This window comes from Dermacentor albipictus, chromosome 1 (genome assembly GCF_038994185.2).
Source record: "Dermacentor albipictus isolate Rhodes 1998 colony chromosome 1, USDA_Dalb.pri_finalv2, whole genome shotgun sequence".
In the NCBI taxonomy this organism is placed as follows: Eukaryota; Metazoa; Arthropoda; class Arachnida; order Ixodida; family Ixodidae; genus Dermacentor; species Dermacentor albipictus.
Window position 1 is genome coordinate 459,792,879 of NC_091821.1, and position 22,101 is coordinate 459,814,979.

At 46.7% G+C, this 22,101-nt stretch overlaps 1 protein-coding gene across 1 annotated transcript in view; it reads right to left on the reverse strand.

Annotated features, from left to right (window-relative positions):
* Window positions 1-4,747: 4,747 nt before the first annotated feature.
* The window catches only part of LOC135902828 (4-pyridoxate dehydrogenase-like), a 151,549-nt gene continuing 134,195 nt past the window's right edge, over window positions 4,748-22,101 (reverse strand). Inside the window, exon 11 of the mRNA XM_070531356.1 lies at window positions 4,748-4,952. Within this exon, the coding sequence (XP_070387457.1) occupies window positions 4,808-4,952 (145 nt within the window). The 3' untranslated portion in view covers window positions 4,748-4,807. The remainder of the gene's footprint in view (window positions 4,953-22,101) is intronic.

The window sequence follows — 22,101 nt, forward strand, 5'->3', positions numbered from 1 at the left end:
GTAGTAGTTTCGTACAGGTTACGTTTGCTTGAAGCAGCAGAAGCTTGATGCGGGCGAGTTGGTTTTGCATACATAAAGAAAAGAGCGCTACGAAGACGAGGACTAAAATAGTTTAGGCTTGACATGCGATCGCGCGTCTACATCGGACGCTATGGCACATTCATGCCTTTTGTGCCACCTAAGCCCCGAAGTGCTCTGGCATATACCTTCACATATAAGTGAACAAAGGTATTTTATTGCTCAGAACATCATGCGAGTAGACAGCTCTTTTGATGCATCACAATCGTTTGAGAAGCGTCACAGTAGAGCGTTTTTTTTCACATGTGGAACGGTGTTTTTATTTTCAAGTTTCCCTTCAGTAGGAAATTGCTGGACAGGCGGACCAGCGCAGCGCAATTGTACTGGCGAATCCACAAGCAAGTCATGGAATCTGGTTAATTGTTGCACTTTGAACAATCATGCTTCTACAAAGGCCACAGCTGAAAAACAGCCTGATGCCGAGTATTTTTGTGCCACGAAGCAATCAAGAGGCGAGTGCTTAATACGGACGAAATCGAGTGCACGCATCCACATATTAATAGCGTAGGCGTTTTATTAACTGCGCAATAATTTCAACACTTACTTGCATGGCATTTCATGTGGCATATCTGTCCTGGTCACAAATTCGTGCAGCGAATCTATTTGCATGATTGACTCCGGGCCTGTCGGACCGTCCATTTGCATTTGAGGCTGAGTTTTTAACATGTAGCCATAAACTGGAGATGGAAACATCAGATCCCTACGAGCATATTGAAAATTCAATTATTTTAGGCGACACTCACATATGCAATACTGACATAATCTCAAGTACCACTAAGCAGCTGGGACCAATTTTTGTTGAGTATGCTCGCAGGTAAAATAAGTAGTATATCATGTGGACAGCTCCAGCTAAGTTTCCTTAAATCAATGCGTACAAGGGGTATGCAAAAATTACTTTTTTCTCGCGCACCGATTATTTTGCTCTATAAGCAAGAGAACCCACTACGTTGGTGTAATATATGTTGTACATCACACTAATATGTGCTTTAATTTACCAAGTGAGGTGAGTTACTTTTATGGCTCATTCAGTGAAATCACACTGGAAGCTGAGTTCATCAATCTTCTATTGGATATTGCAAATGCTTAATGAAACATGTTTCCCTGTTATGCAGATATGTAGTGGCAAGCCCTTCTGCGTGTTCCAATGGTAAAACTTAAGCTCTGAATTAAAGAAGCGATTTCTAGTCAGAAACAACAAGCAAAATTAGTGAATGCATACTATCAGAAGCCCAACGTACAGAAATTATGAGAAGTGTCGAATGATTTTAAGGAAAGAATGGTATTTGAATATGCAAGACTGTAGTGGAGCTCAAGCAAGTCAATATAGGTAGGATACTCTGCAAAATTATGCGAGTGATGGGATGGCAAACAATGGGTCAGGAAATACGTTGTGTTTCTTCAAAACAAAAGCTGATTATTGTCATTACATAAGTCATTTTAGCATCATGAGACTGGTGCTTTATGAAGTCAGAAACAAAACCAAAAAAGACACGCAAAAATAAAAAAAAATTATTGATGCTCTCTCCACATTGGGATAAGCAAAAAGAAACGGATCACATCTAATGTTGACATATCAGGCGCCTTGTGAAACACTAAAAGAGAAATTCAATTTCGAGCTATGGCCCTTGCCGCATAGCTGTGGAGGGCCTTGCACCAATAGTGATAGTTACCACTGCATTTAGAAATTGAAAGCATTCATGCAGACAAGGATGATTCTTTCATATTTTCGGTACCACTTCAAATGCCTCCACCAAGTGTTACAGTGCTGCATGCAGCCATTCTAAGGATGTCACAACAACACCTACATGTAAAAAGCAAAAGCAGTCAAAGTGCTGGCATATTCTGGACACTATGTTTGAAAACTTTTAGGCAAAAGAGTGCAAGAAGCAGACATAGGAACTACATTTATTTCCATAATTCCCCATTTGAATTACCTTTTCTTTTTGCTTAGAAAATGCCTACACCTAGCCACAGCAGCTCCCTCATTGAGACTACACAAGCCAAGAGGCCTTGGAGGCAAATGCAGGTAAGAGGCAAGAAGCAATTGCACCGGTATTGATATTCATCGAATTTCTTTATTTTTCTTACATTTACGTAGCCAGCACACCTGGAACTGCCACCTTGACTGCGGGTGTGTCACCCTAGTTGCCAAGGAAGCATTTGAGGGAAAGCGACAGGTAATGTGAACAGCCTCTTCTCCATGTAAACGATACTCTTTCTCTCGGATGACTCCTACGCCTCGCCACGCCAGCTCATCTGTGCATACTCCACCAACAAAGATGCCGCGGAGGCAAGAAGCAGTGACACTGGTGTTGACATTCATCCAATGTCTTTCTTTTTCTTGCGCTGAGGCAGGCAGCATATCTCGAACAGTCACCTTGACCGCGGGTGTGTCAGCAGATTCCTGTTGTACATATGCTCATAATAAACTTCAGTAAACTTCAACTTGATAATAAACTTGAAGGCAAATGGGTCATTGGTGCATTGCTTTTTTGAACATTTAGAGTAAACGTACAATCTTCTCTTTTTCTTATGTAGAAAAATTCACATCGCAATTAATATCACTTGATCCATTTCTGCAAATGCAACATGTGCTGCATAACACCCAATAATCAAGGTAATATTTTTTTGTTTTAAACACTCCTTTGATGACGCATATGTGCAGCCAGTCGTATCACGTTTCTCCTTTTTTTTGGTCACAGGATCCCTTATGCAATATATTCCGTAATTTTACGCAGTTCATACTCTAGAGCGTGCTAAAGTAAATGCACATTCATATCTTTACAACTGATTGCATTTGTTTATGAATAGCTGATGCTTGAAAGACGCTTGAGAAGCGAGGCTATTCAAGAGCGCAGCACGTATCTACGTTAAGAATGAATCCAACCGGGCAAGTAGTTCTGAATGACGAGAACTGTAACCCTTAAGATAGGGGACATTACTGGAGTCTTCCTGGAACAGCGAGCGCAGGTCATGAGACGGGAGGCCACGTAGGTGACGGCGCGGAGATGGCTGACCGCGACGAACGGTCTCTATTGTGGGCCAAGAATCATGTTTGAAGTTTATTTCTCGAGTCCATGTTGGAGTTACTTGTCTAAGAAATATTACAGCACCAGCTCAGAGAGTGTATAAAGAACTCACAGGGGAACCTCCTATTAATAGATGATTCGAGTAATAATGCATAGAAACCAAGCTGTAATATAAAGTGCAGGCATGTTAGCCATGCTGACAATGATTATTAGGTACATTCATTATTTCAAACAAAAGAATTAGGTACACACAGTCATGGCATTACTAAGCTCGAAGCGCAAGAAATTGAACAAGCAGAAAAACACAGACAGCATAACGTCAATAATCTACTTGGCATGACGCACAGCACTCAAATATAAGCCTAAAATATAAGCAAGCTAATAAAAAAATAAACCTCCGAACTCGCATGCTGACAGTTTATTGACAAACTGCAATGAGTCGCTAAATTCCCGAACAAGATATTTCTAGGAGCGCGCGGAAGCTGAAGGGAGATTGGGCTCACTAAAGTGACTGTTTGGGCATGTGTTTCATGTCTGTTCGGGGAAATTATGGCCCCATTTGGCGATAATTTCATTTGAGGGAGTGGAGAACGCCAAACCGCGCCATGAATGCTCAGTGACTTTGGCGTTGCACTGCTAAGCATGAGCCCACGGGATTAAATCCCATCCATGGCCACCGCATTTTGATGGAGGTCGAAATGCAAAAAAACCCGTGTACCGTGAAGTGTGTGAACGTTAAAGAACGCCAGGTGGTCGAAGTTAACCCTGGGTCACCCACTATGGCTTGTCTCAAAATGAGATCATGGTTTGTGGCGTAAACCTCAGAATGTAAAGAAAGAACTGCATATTGCTATGCATGAAAACAGAGTTGTAAGCTTGCAGTAATCATTATAGCAAGCAAAGGCAATCCTCTGACACAGGCAACGCTTCTGTCGGGCCATCCACAAAACTTCAGTGTTTCGCGTACGGCTGATCGAGATGTGGGTCTTTATAGCGGGCAACATCTCGATCTTTCTAGTTTAGCGTCAGGAAAGAAGCAATGCACCAGGTATCTACAGCACGTCAAAGCGTCTACGAGCACAGAAAGGCTCTAATATAAAAAAAAATGATATACGCCCTATGTGGTGAGTGGACACACTTTAGGTAGTGTGACCAATGGCCTCATGCTCCGCGGTATTACAGGAGTAACTGATTAGCGGTATGGTAGTATGTCAGAGGTTCGTGGTTGGAATCCACATCTATGCAGGTTCCCCAGTGACAAGTTAGCGTCTTCAGTGAACCCTTTCTTATGGGTCAGGATAACGGATATTGGCGCTCTAAAAACGCAGAAGATATTCGACGACTTCGGGAACAAACTAGCAGCCATGGCCAACGGTGATACGAGGAAGAAGCTTGCACAAGACTGCATAGCTATGTAGCATTGCTCCAGGGTTGCCGGAAGTGTGAACGCGCCCTGACAAGTGATTGACATACAATACTGTATCAATTATAATTTTATATTTGCGAAAAGCAGCTAACAAGCTGAACCCCTCTAATGTCGATGAGGGCTGTATAAGGGGTGTAAAGGCTGTATAATGCGGCTAGCGCAGTGCACTTGTGGAGCGCAGTATAATATCGAGGAACCTACTGTTGGTCGTGGAATGACCTTTTATTTAAAGGTCGCATACCGATTCTTAATTATTGGATTGTGTTATTTGTTTTTAATCTTGAACTATGTTGTCTTCTATAATCATGGCGGCTGCTCGGTGTCCCATCATCATAAGTGGCACATTAAGGTTTCCTGCCGGAATGTAAGGCATTGATGATGCATCCACAACCCGCAGTTTTTTAACTCCGCCAAGGACCCTGCGAAAAGTATGCAATGGCACAAGGTTAGAACCGCACATTTAGAATTTAATCTGGGACGTTGGGTCACACTAAACAGAAATGTATCCCCCCTACATCGCCCCCCTCCTATTAGGAAGGAAAACGCCTCTTAGCGGATATACGTGAATTGAGGAGGAACTTATTTATTCAATTACCGTTGGGGTCCCTAGAGCGCGAATAAAGCAAATGGGTACAATGTTAATAATTCGGACAGTAGCAGTAATAGAAACAATACAATGCATTTTGCAAGCAGAACAGGACTAATGCAACATGGATGTCGTTTGTTCCATACCAGATTTGAAGCACCACTTCACTAAGCAACAATGTCTCTAATAGTGACAACAAAGTGCGGAAGACGATTCCAATGCAAAAGTGTAATGGGAGTAAATTAGACACGATAACTTTTAGTGTTTTAAATGCAATACCGTCTCTGTGATTCAATGACTTGGAATCCATGTCCATGTCGAAATCCATGTCCTTTGTCGTTCAGCTATTCCTTAACACCCTTGCGAAATATGACCGAATTTATTGGGACGGACATGGGCGTGTTTACTGGAACACTGTTCCGAAGTCCCTGCAAGTTCTTGAACATAGCTAGTTGTGAAAATGGAGCCGCACACATTGTCATAATTGTAGAGTTTGTTATACGTTAATTTGGGGCCCTATAACGTAAAACTGTTCCAACATGTTTTTATTCCAATCTCCAGACCTCTAATTTGCGTAACCGCCGACGCAAACATCGGGCGTTCACCCACAGGGTTGTCTGAACAGACCAATGAAACGCTATCCTCGTTCATAGGAGGTCACTTTTGTTTGCTTTGAAAAGGAATAACATTGCCTACACTGAGCGGCTTGTCTGATCTAATTGGCTCACAAGAGGCGAGGAGCACGCCGAAGTGGTGAGGGATTCGATAGGGCTGAGCCACTGCACTGAAAGTCGATAACCGGATGAAGAAGGCGGTGCCGGCGTCTGCAATTGGTCCGCTTTCCCTTACTTAGCTTGCAGAGGCTCGTCGACAATCACGGTGGCACGCAACGGAAGCTTAAGAATGACGCTAAAACGCATCCGCAGTAAAGAAGAGTTGGCAATGCCGAAACGTGCCGAAAGTGTTTCAAAACGTTACACGGCCACGCATGAAATTTTATTACACGCAAATAAACCCATGCTCTCCAACATGTGCCAGTAGTCACTGCCTGAGCGACCGGCGGCAGCCACTTTTATTCCTTTCGGAACGGGGCCGCCTGCGGCTATTCAGAAGAAACTTCAGTTTTTTTCGGCATATTATTGCATCTTTATCGCATAAACGTCACTTTGACGTGGTGTAGGCAGAGCCCAAAAACTTTTGGCCAATAGCCGAGTGCTAATGGCGAAGAGGCGTCGAATCAGAAATAACCATTTTTTCTTTTGTTCGGTCAAATCATGCATAATCCGTGTATACATGTTATATCAGATGGGGAGCTATCGCGGTTTTCGTGACGTCGCGTGATAGACAGGTGACATGGGGGTGGTCCAAAAACGTTTTTGACCAGTCGTGGAGAGCTGATTGCAGAATTGGAATAGAAAAGTTTGGAATAGTTTTACGTTATTTTATGATATTGTGAACTCGGATTCTTCATTTGATTTATTTAATACATACTGCTATGCAGCCTTATATGTAAGGTAGTAGCATGGTCTAAGACAACTATGAGAGGGGTTTCAAACATGCCTAACAATTTCTGAAGATAATAGTGCAAAATATTGGGATCGAAGAATGAAGGCGGTACAAACATTTTCCTGCACGTCATGTGAGTCCTAAAAACGCATACACAAAGGTATTAATAATTTTGAGCAAACATAGTATTATTTAAAGATTACTGCCAGGCTCTGTTAGAGGCCTTAAGCAGGAGTGGTTATACACATGGCGAACAATACATTGAGTACATGGTGCGAAGCGTGTGCAAAATGAAATAGCACTGAATTTGAAAATGTGAACAGCGTGTCATTTTCCGAAACGTAGCATTTAGCGCTAAGAACGTAAAACCTTCCAGAAGAAGAAAATGCAAACTGCTCTTAGCGCTAAGCTGACGAACACTTAAGAGACAGAAAAAAATAGAAGAATATGTGTATACAAAGCGTGGCAAACGATTTCAGGACATACATCCTATCAGTGAAACATAATGTAGTAGTGCGTATAAAAATAGAAAGCACGTGCGTTCAATTACACGGAAGAACAGGCGGAGAAAAAAAAGAAGAAAGGCAAAAAGGAAAGGAGGGCAGTGATGTACCCCGCCCATTTATAAAATTTCTTTAAGCAGCTTTAAAAATAATTGAATGCTGTCGCAGGCAGCCACCGCAGCAGTAAGTACATTCCATTCCGTAATGTTTCGGGGGTAAAATTATTAGTACAAAGCTTTTGCACAAAAAATTCATTAGCATGAAAAACACCGGCATCTATAGTTCAGTTTTCTCGTTCAAGGAGTGGGTAAATATAATTACTTATTTTTCAGATAAGCATACTACTTCAACTATTACTAACGTCGTGATCAGGTAGTGTATTCCACTCTGTAGTAGCCTCTGGAAAAAAAAACGTGGACCTAAATGTATCACTTATCATCCTCAAACCTATATATATTCTCTTAAGTGTCTGCTATGTTTTCGTCTAATGGCTCTGGTGCCGGAGAATATGGATCCACGGCTACTTTCGTTTCCTTGAATGATTAAAAGCTGGACTAGTAACTTGAGGCGTAGAAGCTTTGCACAATTGTTTATTGTGAAAAGACGTGCTCGTGCAAAAGGACATTCGCGGTGTCGATACTTTTGCACATATTTAGTATACTAACTCTACAGGAAAAGCTGGCCGAAATAAGCGGCAAGCGCGAAGGTGCCGCCATATTGCTACAACTCTTTTTTGTAGCGTTAAGAATGTTCAAGATATTATGCAAGAACAAATATTTGCATTTAATATGTCCGCATGGACAACGTTTGAAGTTGATTCCGCATATTTTTCAGAAAGATCGGGTGGCTAAATTTATTAAATTTCCATGCAAAGTCTCTGTGCATGAAAACGTGCGTTTACAGGTTTCAGAACTATACTCGCGGACATCTTCCTGTGTCTATGAAGAGAACGCTACGGGCGCGTGGCTGCTGCACATGTATTGCCAAACCGAGTAGCCCAGCAGCGTTTGGTAGTGATTTTGGCTGCTCGGAATAGACGCTGAATCGACGCAGCTTCCACGTGCGACGGTTTCGCGTTTCCCCAGACGTGGAAGGAAAAAGCTAAGGCATAGCATGGTTAGCCTTGGTTAAACTTGATTGCAAGTACAGGTTCGTCTGGTTGTCTAGCTATGTTTGCGGCGTTTAGCCAGTCGTTCGGCGCACTGTTCGTCTGTTTCCGGGGCGATTCGTTTCCTCTTCATCTCGTTCCGATGTCGATTCCACGCCTACTCCTGCTTATCGTAATTGTCGCCGTGCATACTGCCGCCTCAACTGTGGTTGCAGTGCACGCGAGCTCTCCTTTTCAATCCTCCGACATGTTACCCGGCATGCGACGCAGCTGGTGAAGCGAGCGGAGGCGAGCGCAACGAAGAGGAATACGGGGTGATGTTATACCAAATGGCGCCGGCGGAGAGGCACGGCGCTACTCAGTGGCGGAACACCTGTGGCTCGGTGCTACTAGTGGCGCATGTGCAGCTGTGACTAGGGAGCGAGAGAGAGAGAAATATCCGCTACGAGGCGCGCGTTGTGACGTCATATGCCTTCCCGGAGCACCGACACGGCGAAATCGCAAGTTCGTGGCCAGTAACGCTTTCACTTTAACAGTCACTAAATAAATAAACCTTTACTCTAATGGTATCTTCGACTGGTCCCCTCCATCCCCCGAAGCAGAGTAGGGCAGATCCGGCGTTTCCCAAACTCGGACGTAAAAGACAAGCGCGCAATCCCAACTTGTGACTCGCTCTCGGAGCAGAACATCACAGATTCGAAACCACGTGACCACTGTCAACCTTAGATGTTTCGCCGATCGAAACATCCCGGTGCTACCGGGAAAACCGGCGGACGTGCCATTGGACGAGTGCTCGTCGAGATGTCAGCATGAACGGCCTAAGTTTCCGCGACTGGTCCTACGACAGCGCTTCAGAACGCTCGAAGACGAGGAACCAGCCGTACACAGGGCGCGTACCCTCTTTCAATCAGCCGAACGCAACGCCGCTTTTACCTGCTGCTGATAAGGTGTTTACATTTCCTCTTCCCCATCCTAAACAAACGTAGATATAAACGCCTGACTGTTTACAAAAGTGCCATCACTTGCGCGCGCTTTGCCTCTATATAGCTTTGCCTTCATAGCCACAGAAAGCTGCCCGCGATTATAGACGGGGACAACATACTGAGGGAGAGTTGGGGTTGTTTTGATGCGCGCCTCGTCTGAACCGCGTCTCGTCGGCCGCAGCTGCGGGTCTGCAAACGGTAGCAACATCGCTGCGCCCTTGCGGTTTCACACTTTGCTGCACGGCGGTATGGGAAACTTTTCTAAAATAAGCCGAAGTTGAGTGCTATCTCAAACAGTCCTTCCGTGGAGGCTACTTCTGTGGGTCCGCCATGATTCAAGTCACGTCAAGTCATGTCAAGAAGACTGTAACTTCCCGCAAGAACGAGTTCCTGTGTGTTCTTAAGATAACTTTGCATACATTCGGTTAAGTCTTGCAATTCACCTACTCCTGAGTCGTGTATACGATACAGTGTTCCAGCCGCAGCAAACATGTTATCCTTTGTGATCTTACACAAGGTGCCTCGGCGTCTTCGAAGTGCGCTTGCCCTGTCGCTCAGAACGGCATGTTCTTTCCGCGTGCGCTGTCGTGCTGAAAAATATTTTAATGCGATGGCGATATCTTTCAGTTTCGTGGCGGAGTGAAGAGCTTGGAGTTTCGTGCTAAATAAAGAGAACCTGAAGGCAACATTCCCGCATTTCTCTGCCATGATCATACACAGCTATCTCGTGTGCCGTTTCAGTTCGTATCTTGGAAACGACATAATCTGGAGCTTCAGAAGCTAGATTAGGCAGCTTCTCTTCTGCCTCATTCCGAACTTCTCCGCGGGAAGCAAGAAACTCATAGCAAAAAAAAGTTCTCGAGGCGCATTCTGTCCTCAAACGTAATCTGCATGCACAAAAGCGTTGCATCTTTTTTTTCTTTTTTTTGCTGAGATTATCAGCCACCTGCAGTATATCTTCTAATTATGGTTGACCACCATAATCTGCGCGGCCTAGTTTCATAAGCAGCAAGTCAATAAGTCGTCCCGCCTGCTGCGGTCCTAATTTATGTCTGAATCTTTAGATTTCCTCCGCCGAGGTGGCTTTGTGGTTTCAGCGCTGTGCTGGTAAGCCCAAGCCCGCGGGGTCAAATCCCCGCCGCGGCCACCGTATTTCAATGGGCGCGAGACGGGCGCGAAATGAAAAACTCCCATGCACCGGGCAATTGGTAAATTTTCCAGAAACCCAGGAGGCGGAAATTCTGAAGTCCTCCCATTACGGCGTGTATCATACTCATAACGTAGCTCTGCCACGTAAAAACACCAAAATAAAAAAAACAAGGTTCTGACGCATCAGCTCACCAGGGAGACGACAATGAGGAGGGATGAGCTCCGACAGGGGCAAGTTCAGATCCGCAGACACGAAGACGAGCGGTATCATTTGAATAACTAGGCTTATTACCTTGGCATTCCGGTTTATGCTCTACACATATCAAATACAAAACATACCCGTCGTCGACGGCCTGCCTGACTGGCCTGGTCTCCCGTGGTGAAGTGGCGCCTTGTGCTGCTGCCTCATTGCTCCCTTCTAAACTACTCAGACCTTTCCTCAAATGAGTTTCTGCAGCGTTCAAGGTAGTCTCGGACCGGCGGCAGGCGCAGGCTTTTCAACCAATGGCCTACTTCGACCAGTCAGGCAGGGCGATAGGATCCAATAAGGACCAGAGTTTAAGCAGCCAAAAATGTTAGCGCATACACGATCAATTTGCCCATAACAAATCAACTTTTGACCCCCGATACAGCCGAGCGTGAGAAGAGGACGCGACACGTGCACGAAGTGACTTTCACGTGGGGCGGCATCAGCCGGGCGGCGTCGGCTGGGTGGCGTCGGCGGTGATTTTCGCACAAAGGCTTCCCCTGCACTAAGAAACCCACATTTGCGGAGAGAAAGAAAAGGGGCCCGCGGTATACTCTTTTCGTGACAATATGAAGGGTGATTAAAGGCAGATAAAGGAATGAAAAATCCTTGACAGTGATAGTTAATGAATGATAATGGGGTCATAGATATTAGTAGAGGTTAATAATGACTTGCAATGCCTAATAATGTCTTGTAATGACAACTAAAGGCTCCATAATGACCAATATGGCTAATTATGGCTTCCTATGGCCGCAATTGATTAGAGGTGGCTAGAAATGTGTAGTAAAGAGTAGTGATGACTAAAATGACTACTAATGACTTGCAATGACAACTAATGACTATGATATAACGAACATGCCTAACGATAGCTTGTAATGACCACAATTGATTACAAATGACTAAAGATGCTTACTAGTGCGCAGTAATGACTAATGACTGTAATGACCAGTATTGACTATGAAATGAACAATATATCTAACGAGAACTTGTAACGACTACAACTGATTAGAAATGACTAAGATGCTTAGTAGTGAGAATTAATGGCAAATAATGACTGAAATGACTCGTAATGACTAGTAATGACGAATATGTCTAACGACGAATTGTAACGACAATTGATTAGAAATGACTAAAATGCTTACTAATGAGGCAAATGATAAGAGGATGAAAAGTAAGCTTTCGCCATCCACCTCTTAAGAGAGATCTTAAGAGGACCTACAATATTGTCGCGTATACCCTGCTGGGGTATACAAGCTGAATCATACAGGCGGTTGCACTTTTACAAAAACGCAAGCGGCGACGCGTGATGCCGAGACGAACCTCATTCTCTTCTTCAGTCTCTTGCTGCGCCACACTATGTGGCATTATCCTCTCTTCAAAAAAAAAAGGAAAAGAAGGAAAGCATGCATAGCCTTGACCTGAGAGCGCCAAGATGGTTTAGGACGAACACATACGCTATAGTCACAAGGCACTGATGGACGAGAAACCACAAAACTAATCGAAGTAGCTGAAAACGTCGAATATTAGGGGCTATAGTACGGTTTCAACCGTACTACGTGCACAATCTCAGATTGCGGTTGTCGACGTCGGGGAGGCTGACTTCCGTCAGGAAAGACTTGGTAGTTCACGTCACTAATTCGCTGCAACACTCTGTAAGGTCCGAAGTAGCGACTCAAAAGCTTCTCGGATAGTCCTTTTCAGCGCGCGGGAGTCCAGACCCCAACTTGATCACCAGGTTGGAACTCGACATGTGGATGGCGGAGACTGTAACGGTGTGCATCGATGCTCGGTTGTTGCTTTATGTGCACTCGGGCAAGCTGACGGGCTTCTTCCGCTCGTTCTACGAAAAGTTCGGCATCTTGGGCGAGGTCGAGATGATCGATGTTGTCGCACGGCAGCATTGTTTCTAACATAGTCTGCGCTTCACGGCCGTAAACGAGGTAAAAGGCGTGTAGCGTGTTCTTTCTTGCGTAGCAGTATTATAGGCAAACGTTACGTAAGGGAGTATCTCGTCCCACGTTTTGTGCTGTACGTCTACGTACATAGACAGCATGCCAGTCATCGTTTTGTTCAGTCGTTCGGTCAAGCTATTTGTCTGTGGATGATTGGCAGTTGTCCTTCGACGGGTCGTGCAGCTGAGTTTAAAAACGTCTTCAATGAGCAGTGCTGTAAAGGCTTTACCTCGGTCTGTGATGACGTGCGATGGGGCGCCGTGCCATAGGACGATGCTCTGTATGAAAAACTGGGCAACCTCGGAAGCTGTGCCTCGAGGCAGCGCCTTTGTCTCAGCATATCGCGTTAAATAGTCCGTGGCGACGATTATCCACTTGTTACCAGAAGATGATAATGGAAACGGGCCCAGAAGATCCATGCCGACCTGGTCGAAAGGTTTGCCAGGTGGCTCAATCGGATTCAGCAATCCCGCAGGCCTCACAGCTGGTGACTTTCGGCGCTGGCATTCATGGCAGGCTTGGACGTACCGCTTAACGCACTCGGCAAGTCTCGGCCAGTAGTAGGGTTTGCGCACTATATCAAGCGTTCGCGTAAAACCCAAATGGCCAGACGGAGGCTCGTCATGACAGGCGAACAAAACTTCGGCACGGAGGTCTGCTGGAACGACTAAAAGGTAGGTCTTGTTGGTGGCAGCGGAGTTCTTCTTGTATAATACGCCATGTCGTAAACAAAAGGACGACAATCCTCGAGCGATATGCCGGGGTATTGTTGGGTTTCGTCCTTCCAGATGTTCGAATATAGGCCGTAGTGCGTCGTCTGCGCGCTGCCGTGAGGACAAATCAGTAACGCTTACGGCCCCAAGGAAAGCGCCGTCGTCCTCAATATCGTGGTCGGTAGTGTCGATAGGGGCGCGCGAGAGTGCGTCAGCGTCTTCGTGTATGCGGCCCGACTTGTACACGATGCTCACGTCGTACTCCTGCAAACGTAGACTCCACCGTTCCAATCGTCCAGAAGGGTCCCGGAGATTTGCAAGCCAGCATAACGAGTGGTGATCAGTTACAACTTTGAATGGGCGGCCGTGAAGGTAAGGTCGAAATTCGGCCAGCGCCCATACGACGGCAAGACACTCTTTCTCCGTGGTGGTGTAGTTGGTCTCTGCACGCGATAGTGTGCGACTTGCGTAGGCGATCACTCTTTCAATACCTTCCTGCCGTTGTACAAGGACCGCACCAAGACCAACGTTACTGGGGTCTGTGTGAACTTCCGTGTCCGCCTCCTCGTCAAAGTGGGCCAAAACTGGCGCTGACACCAGACGCTGTCGAAGCTCGGTGAAAGCAGTGTGTTGCTCTCAGGACCAGACGAACGATACATCGTCCCTCGTGAGGCGAGTCAGCGGCTCCGCCATCTTTGAAAAATTTTCGATGAAACGGCGGTAGTATGCGCAAAGGCCCAGGAAGCGTCGGTCATCTTTCTTCTCGGTCGGTGGTGGAAACGAGGCTACAGCGGCAGTTTTCGCGGGATCGGGGCTAACGCCTTCCGCGCTGACCACGTGTCAGAGAAACATCAGCTCCTTGTAGCCGAAATGACACTTCTGAGGCTTAAGGGTGAGGTTAGCCGATCGGATGGCTTCGAGAACTTGCCGCAGTCGTTTCAGGTGGTCGTCAAATGTCGCCGAAAAAACAACCACGTCGTCAAGGTAGACGAGGCAGCTTTGCCACTTCAGATCAGCGAGAACGGTGTCCATCATTCGCTGGAAAGTTGCTGGGGCCGAACAGAGACCGAAGGGAAGTACTCTGAATTCGTAAAGGCCATCTGGAGTGACGAAAGCAGTTTTTTCGCGGTCTCGTTCATCGACCTCAATTTGCCAGTAACCGCTCTTTAGATCGAGAGACGAAAAATACTTAGCTCGCTGCAACTTGTCTAAAGAGTCATCGATACGTGATAGTGGGTACACGTCCTTCTTGGTAATATCGTTGAGGCGTCGATAATCAACACAGAAACGAAGCGTTCCGTCTTTTTTCTTGACTAGAACGACCGGGGAGGACCACGGACTGTGCGAAGGCTGAATGACACCATCATCTAGCATCTACTTGACTTGGGCTTGAATTGCCTCACGTTCTTTCGGCGAGACACGATAAGGCTGTTGTTTGATGGGACGTGCGTCGGCGGATGTCGTTATTCGGTGCTTCGTGATTGGCGTTTGGCCCACATTAGTAGCCCGAGCGAAGCACGCGCTGAATTCGTTCAAGAGTTCCTGCAGTGCGCTCTTTTGGTCGTCCGTAAGCTCGGAGTTTACATTGATGTCTCGGAGCGAACCGTCGTCTGTGTCCACCTCAGAAGCAAAGCACTCGACGATGTCCGTTGATGGATCGGCATAGGCGATGGCAGTGCCGCGAAAAATGTGCCGATGCTCAAAGGTAAAGTTCGTAACGAGGACCATTGTCTGGCTTTCACGAAGTTCCACAAGGCTTCGCGCTAGACAAATATCTTGGGCCAGCAACATAGAAATGTTGCCTTCGACAATGGCTTCACCGTCTTGTAGTTCGTCGGACTTGACCGGAACCATAACACTCGCACGCGGCGGTATCGTGATGCTCTCGTCCGAAACGCGAAGTGCGGATCTGTGTCCAATGGCGTCGGTTTGTGTTGCCCTTTGTGTCGAGAAAGTGATGCAGCGCTCGCAGAGGTCAATAATGGCGCCATATTCCCGGAGAAAGTCCATCCCAAGGATTAAATCGCGAGAACACTCGCGTAGAACCATGCAAGTGGCGAGAAAAGCAGCACCGCGAATTTCTACTCTGGCCGTGCATAGGCCAAGCGGTGTGACGACGTGGCCACCTGCCGTACGAACTGGTGCCCCGTTCTAGGGAAACGTAACTTTTTTCAGAACGCTCGCCAGTTTTCCACTAAGAATAGAGTAATCGGTGCCGGTATCGATAAGTGCGCTCACTGTTTTGCCGTCTATCAACACAGGTATGTACACTGAAATCTTGTTCGAGGAAACTGGTTCTGGCGTCGTCGTGGTCTCGTTGTTCTGCGGTCGGCACGATACGAGGTCTTGACCGCATCGAGTATCAGCGGCCCCACCTCGGAAGGTCGCTGACGTCAGTTTTCCCGGCGTGGACTTGGTGATCGCCCTGGCGTGGTCCTCGAGGTGGCATCACGTGCAGGGAAATATGGCCGCGGTGAGGGCGAGCGTGACTGCCGCTGCGATGGGCCCGGTCTGCGCTGCTGTTCGAGGAATTCTGCGATGTCGGGTGGCCTTTGGCCGAACCTAGGTCGAGGTGAATCGATAGAAAAGCCCCGCAGTCCGAGTCGTCGGTAGGCGCACTCCCGATACACATGACCAGCTTCGCCGCAGTGGTAGCACAGCGGTCGTCTTTCGGGTGCTCGCCAGACCTCTGATTTCCTCGCGGGTGTTCTGCGATCGTCTAAATACGGTAGCGGAGCTGTCGGAGCGGCTTGCGCCGATTGAAACGCGACTGGCGGCGCCACATAAGTAGGTGCGAAAGCTTGGCCGGGGCTCAGTAACGTTTCTGCGTACCTCTTGCGCCGGAATTCGCTCGGCAGAGGTGGTGCTTGACTGCTGGAAATAGATGCCTGCAGTGCCTGCTGTACTTCGTTGCGTACGACGCTGGCGAGGGAGCTGACTGGAGGTGGCGACGTGCCGTGGTGCTTCTGCAGCTCGTCGCGAACCACTGAGCGAATCAGCTCGCAAAGCAAGGCGATGTGGCACCCTAATCCTACCGGCGTATCCGGAGTACAGGCGGCATTTACTTGTGGGTTCTACAAGTTCGCCCGTTGCTGTAGGGTCTTCTCCATCGCGGTGGCTTCGATGAGGAACTCCGCAACAGTCTTGGGCGTATTCCGAACAAGACCGCCAAAGAGCTGCTCCTTTACGCCTCTCATCAGATGACGCACCTTCTTCTCTTCCGACATGCTCGGACCGGCACGCTGAAAGAGACGCGTCATGTCCTCCACGTACATCGTGACGCTCTCGTTGGAATTTTGGACGCGGGACTGAAGGGCCCGTTCCGCTTTTTCTCGGCGATCGGGGCTGGATTATGTCTCCAGTAGCTTGCGCTGGAACTCACGCCAAGATGACAGGGCACTTTCGCGGTTCATAAACCACGTGCGAGCACCATCCTCGAGGCTGAGGTAGACGTTACTGAGTTTGGCGTTGTTATCCCACTCGTTAAACGCAGCCACGCGTTCGAACTCCGCCAGCCAGTCTTCCACGTCTTCAAATGTGTCGCCATGAAAAGCCGTAGGCACTGGGGGTTCAGCAGCGTTAGGTAAGTTGGTGTCACCCCTTCCGTAGAAGTCGCAGTGGCCGCAGACATCACTTTTTCCTGCAGGTTTCCAAACTCTGGGGCGAGGCCTCGGATTCGCCGGCTTGTGCGGTGAACTCGAGTCAACTCCAACTGTGGGGCGAGGTTCTTGCTGCCCAGTGGGGTCTCCTGCATAAGTTGAGCGTACCCAGCAAGCTCCACCAAATTGTGGCGTATACCCTGCTGGGGTATACAGGCTGAATCAGATACAGGCGGTTGCACGTTTACAAAAACGCAAGCGGCGACGCGCGATCCGAGACGAACCTCGTTCTCCTCTTCTTCAGTCTCTTTCTGCGCCACACTATGTGGCAATATTATTTCTTTGAATCGCGCTGCTCACCCGTAATGATGTGTTAAACCTTCAGTTACTTGTTTTTACGTCACCTCATCTCCCCTGCCGAATGCTCTCCGATGGTCAACATGGTTCGAGCTCCAAGCAGACGCAGTTGAAGATCCCGTCGCCTTAACAACTCGTAGCAGCGGTGGGATATGGATCTTCGAGCCTCGTTTACCAAGTCGCAACTCAATGCAGCATTTCCGATGGTCTACGACAGATTCTTGGTTGTAAGGTAGTGAGTGTGGGACTTCTCTGCTAACTTGTGCCATGTGTTGTTGAAGTGTTAGAACAGAATTGATAATTTGAGCTATTGTTGCACGCTAGTTAGGTTGCAACATGGTAGTTGTGTACAGCAGAGAGAGAGAAGCACTGAAAACAGTCATGAATTTGAAATCTTTGTATAAACCTGAGTCGTTGGAGCTGGCGAAGAAGTTGTATCTGGATGTAACTGACGCACTCCCAAAACCAAAGTTGATTAAGGCTATTCTAGCTCAGGATGCTGATGATGATGAGCTTAAGGAATGTCTGGAGAACTTTCAAGTGAGGAAGGCTGCAAAAAGTGAGGCAGAAGAGCGTTCACAACGTCAACGTAGAGAAAAGAAAGAACGTGAAGAAGGGGAATGTAAAGAACAGAAAGGCCATGAGTAAATGGGAACAAGCAGTTGAAACGACTCTAGCTAGAAAAGGAACGCGCTCGAACAGCAGGGCATAGAGGCGAACTAAACAATGTAGGAGACCGCGTATCGTTTAAGATGACAAAGCTAATGCTGCCCGATAAACTCAGAGAGGACATTGGTTTGTTCTTGTAGAACTTCTAGCGGACGTGCGAGAAGCGTTTTCCCGCGAAGTGCAGCCACAGTGTCTGCTAGAGCTCTTTCCGGACGAGGCAATGGACGTAATCGCTCGCTTAAGCAGAGAGGAAGCTGAGGATTATGATAAGATAAGCTCCAGTTTGCTGAGAAAGTATAGGCTGCCAGCGGAAGTGTTCTGGCGGAAGTTCTGTGAAATGAAAAAGGCTGGGAATGAGTTCTATGCAGAACATGCACATAAGCTTATGTCAAACAAATGGGAATGGCTCATGGAATAAAAAGACTATGGTGATCACGCGAAGATTGTTCAGTGCTTTGTACTTGAACAATTTTATAACCGGTTACATGAGAGCCTGATGCACTGGGTTCATGATAGCCAGAAGTTAGCACGGCAGCCAGAGCCGCTGAACTAGCTAAGGAACTTGGGACGCGCCAGGCTAGCGAAATCAGCCAGGTCGAAAAGGAGACCTCAATTTCAAGCTCGGCCAGCCGAAGCAAAGACCTCAAAAAAGAAAGGACAAGTCTGTGATTGAATTTACTTCAAGGTGTAATAGTACCGGCTCGGAATGGACTCCTTAAGTTCAGGCAAGGCAGCAAAAGAAATTAGAAGCGAGGAAACCCTTTCATTGCGATAACTGTTACTACTAGCCAGTGCACGTGTCCGCGTAATATAAGAAGCCAAAGGCGCTTTTTTGTCGTTTGGTTGAGATAACGAGAACATGAAGCTGCTTGAATCGTACTGCATGCCTCCTCGGCTACTACGAACGTAGTTCACAGCTTTCATGTGGGACCTGAGATGTTCACGGGGTAATGCCCCTGCATGAAGCATGCTTTAGTAGCTCACAGTGCTTGTCTTCCGTTCGCAGAGGTATCTATTAAATTACTTTTCGGCGTACTTGAGACGGAAGTTGCCGTATTGCCTGCACTTTCTCCGCAGCGCCCTTGCTCCTAAATAGGTGGGACCAGATTCTGCGCGAGAAAGGGCTATTATTCGGGGAGGTTAGAGGGATGGCACTAACGAGATCGAAAGCTCGTGAGGTAGCTGCAAACGTCGTTGCGGAGGCGGGACTAACTGAGCTGCACGGTTCTTCAGAACCTCAGAATCGGAGATCGAGAACACCTCCACGTTGGAACCATAGGTGTTGAGATGCGCTCAAGCAGCGGTCCCGGTATTGGCAGCAACTAAGTTATTGAAAGAGGATTCGCCAGATTTGTTCTTCGCGCCCACGTCTCAAGGCCTGCAGAGGCTGTTAGAGATCAACAGTTCAGCCTTGAGGTCCGAGAAAAAACGAGGAATCCAGCCTGCAAAACATCCGAAGCTACGTAAACGAATGCGTGGCGCGCAAAAACAGGATTTTTTATGACAGAGCCACCTTACTTTACCGGTAGTGTGTAGATTGCAGGAGTGTCGCATTTGACCAACTGGTCGCGTCTCAGGCTTACCGATAACATATTTTGCGCTTGTCGTACACAAGTTCTTGGGCTGGTCGTTTACGTGCATGTAAAACTAAGGATCGAGTGTTGTAGTATTATTGGCCGCGTTGTCTCCGACATGCAGCGCAATTTGAAAGTACTTGCGACACATGCCTAGGGGGGGAGTGACTAATAGTCGACACGGTAGCCCTACTTCTAGTACCAACATTGGAATACCTTCATATTTTCACAGCGATTTGCCCCGCTACTAGGTTTTGCGAAGCTGTCCCACTTAAAGAACTTAGTTGGGTGGAAATAGGTAATGCGGTCCTCTCGATAATCGCGCGAGCTAGTTTTCCGCCGAAGTGCAGTCCGACCAAGGCACCGTGCTTACTTGTGCCCTAACCACGACCTTCCTAGAATAATGTGGGGTAAGGCTCATTCATGGCGAAGTGTAGCATCCGCAGATCAATTCCGTAGAGAAGCTACACTCTATTATTGCGCGCACGTTAAGGGCGTTACGCTTCGAAAAGAAGATAGACTGCTACCTGCCGCAATGCTTGCGTCGAGGACTGCGCCGCTGAGGCAACCGGTTTTTCGCCAGCCGAGCTCGTAACGACAGCTTGCTGCGATTGCCTCTGCGAATTGCTCCGCGAATCATGGAAAAGGCGCGGGGAAGACCCTGTTGTGGTCGAGTATGTACTCAAGTTACTTCAACGATTTAGGAATGCGCAAAGGTTATTAGAAGAGGCCCTGTCTACTAGCGTACAAACTAATTATCGAGTTGGGGGCATATATATATATATATATATATATATATATATATATATATATATATATATATATATATATATATATATATATATATAGAGAGAGAGAGAGAGAGAGAGAGAGAGAGAGAGAAAGAGAAAGGAAGTTTTCAGTGGTGAAAGCCGGACCCAAATGGAAACGTCGAGGAAAAAGAAGGTTTCGTACATTCAATCGATTATTGTGGGTGCTTTTCGAGTTTTAGAGAAACTGCGTGATCGATAAAAACAGTCGTGTATATATATATGTATATATATATATATATATATATATATATATATATATATATATATATATATATATATATATATATATATATTCGTCTTGCAGGCTATCTACTTACGTCACGGGGCGCCTCACGTTCTTTTCAGCGACCGAGGCAAGGCATTTCTTGCAAGCACTCTTAACCAAGTACTACACGCGTCTAACACCATGCACAAGACAACGTCTAGCTACCACCCTCAAACCAACGTCCTAACAGAGCGATTTCATCGCACGCTGTGCGACATGCTATCCATGTATATTCAACCTGACCATCGTAACTGGGATGGGATTCTTCCATTTGTAACATTTGCATGCAACACGTCTGTTCAAATGACCACTGGATACTCTCCGTTTTTCTTATTATACGGCCGCCACCCAACTTAATCACTCGACGTTTCTTACTTCTCTGGCACCGTCAACGCTTCATCATTTATTCGCGTCCAGTCTCTGTCGCGTTTTGCCCAATGTCGTCGTCGTACCCGTATGAACACTGATGCCAGCCAAGACGATTGCAAACATCGGTACGATGCCTCTCACCGCGTAATTCCCTAGCGCTCTGGTGACGATCTGCTGATATGGAAACCTGCACGAACACCCGGTTTATGTGAGAAGCTTTAGTCTCGATATATTGGCCCCTACAAAGTCATAGAGCAGACCTTGCCGGTGAACTATCGAGTTTCACCTGTTAATGCCCCGACTGACCGACGCTGCCGCGGAACAGAGATCGTGCACGTTTCCTACCTGAAGCCCTTTTATCTCCGTTGCACTGTATAATGGGCGGCCGCGCTGGCCACTTCCGTCCACGGGGGAAATTGTCTTGCCTTGTGTCCCAGACAGTGGCACATACCCACTATGGGGGATTTTTCGTGTGCTTAGTAGTAAAGCCAAACTAGATTTAAATTGTGGAGCGTGAGACTAGAACTGTAATTTAGACGTATGATGAAAATACTGTGAAGAATTTTGATAACGTAAGTTAACGTAAATAAATGAAATAAGAGAATATATTGATAATATTAGAAAGTCAGCAAGGTACTCTTTTTGTGTCTCTAATAATATTGTAAATTGCTAGAAAAGCATCCCTGTGGCTTGATACCAGTGAGGTCGCACCAAAAGAAAGAATGGTTGGTGAGGTTAGCGATAGCCCAAGTTTGGTGAATGAGTGTACTAATAATTTTCTTTGTCTTAGTGCGAGCATTTATTCGGACTTCATCTTCTGCTGTACAAAGTCATCAACAATGATCGGCGCGTGTTCGTTTTGCATCGACGCCAGTTTTCCTTCTTGGAATAAAGCGTCGTCTCGACCTTGCTATTTCAATATATATATATATATATATATATATATATATATATATATATATATATATATATATATATATATGGGAGGAGAGAGATTGGGTGTGCCGATTACACAGTGATCTTTGCAGCATTTGCCGCCTGCGATCGCTCTGCCGTGGCTTTCCTGTCGGCACGGACGCCAGAGAAGGAATGCAAGCTGCACTACTGTAAACCTGTATATAGTTTTCCCTTTGACTTGTCCAGTACATGTTCGTTTTTCGTATGCTTTACCACAAA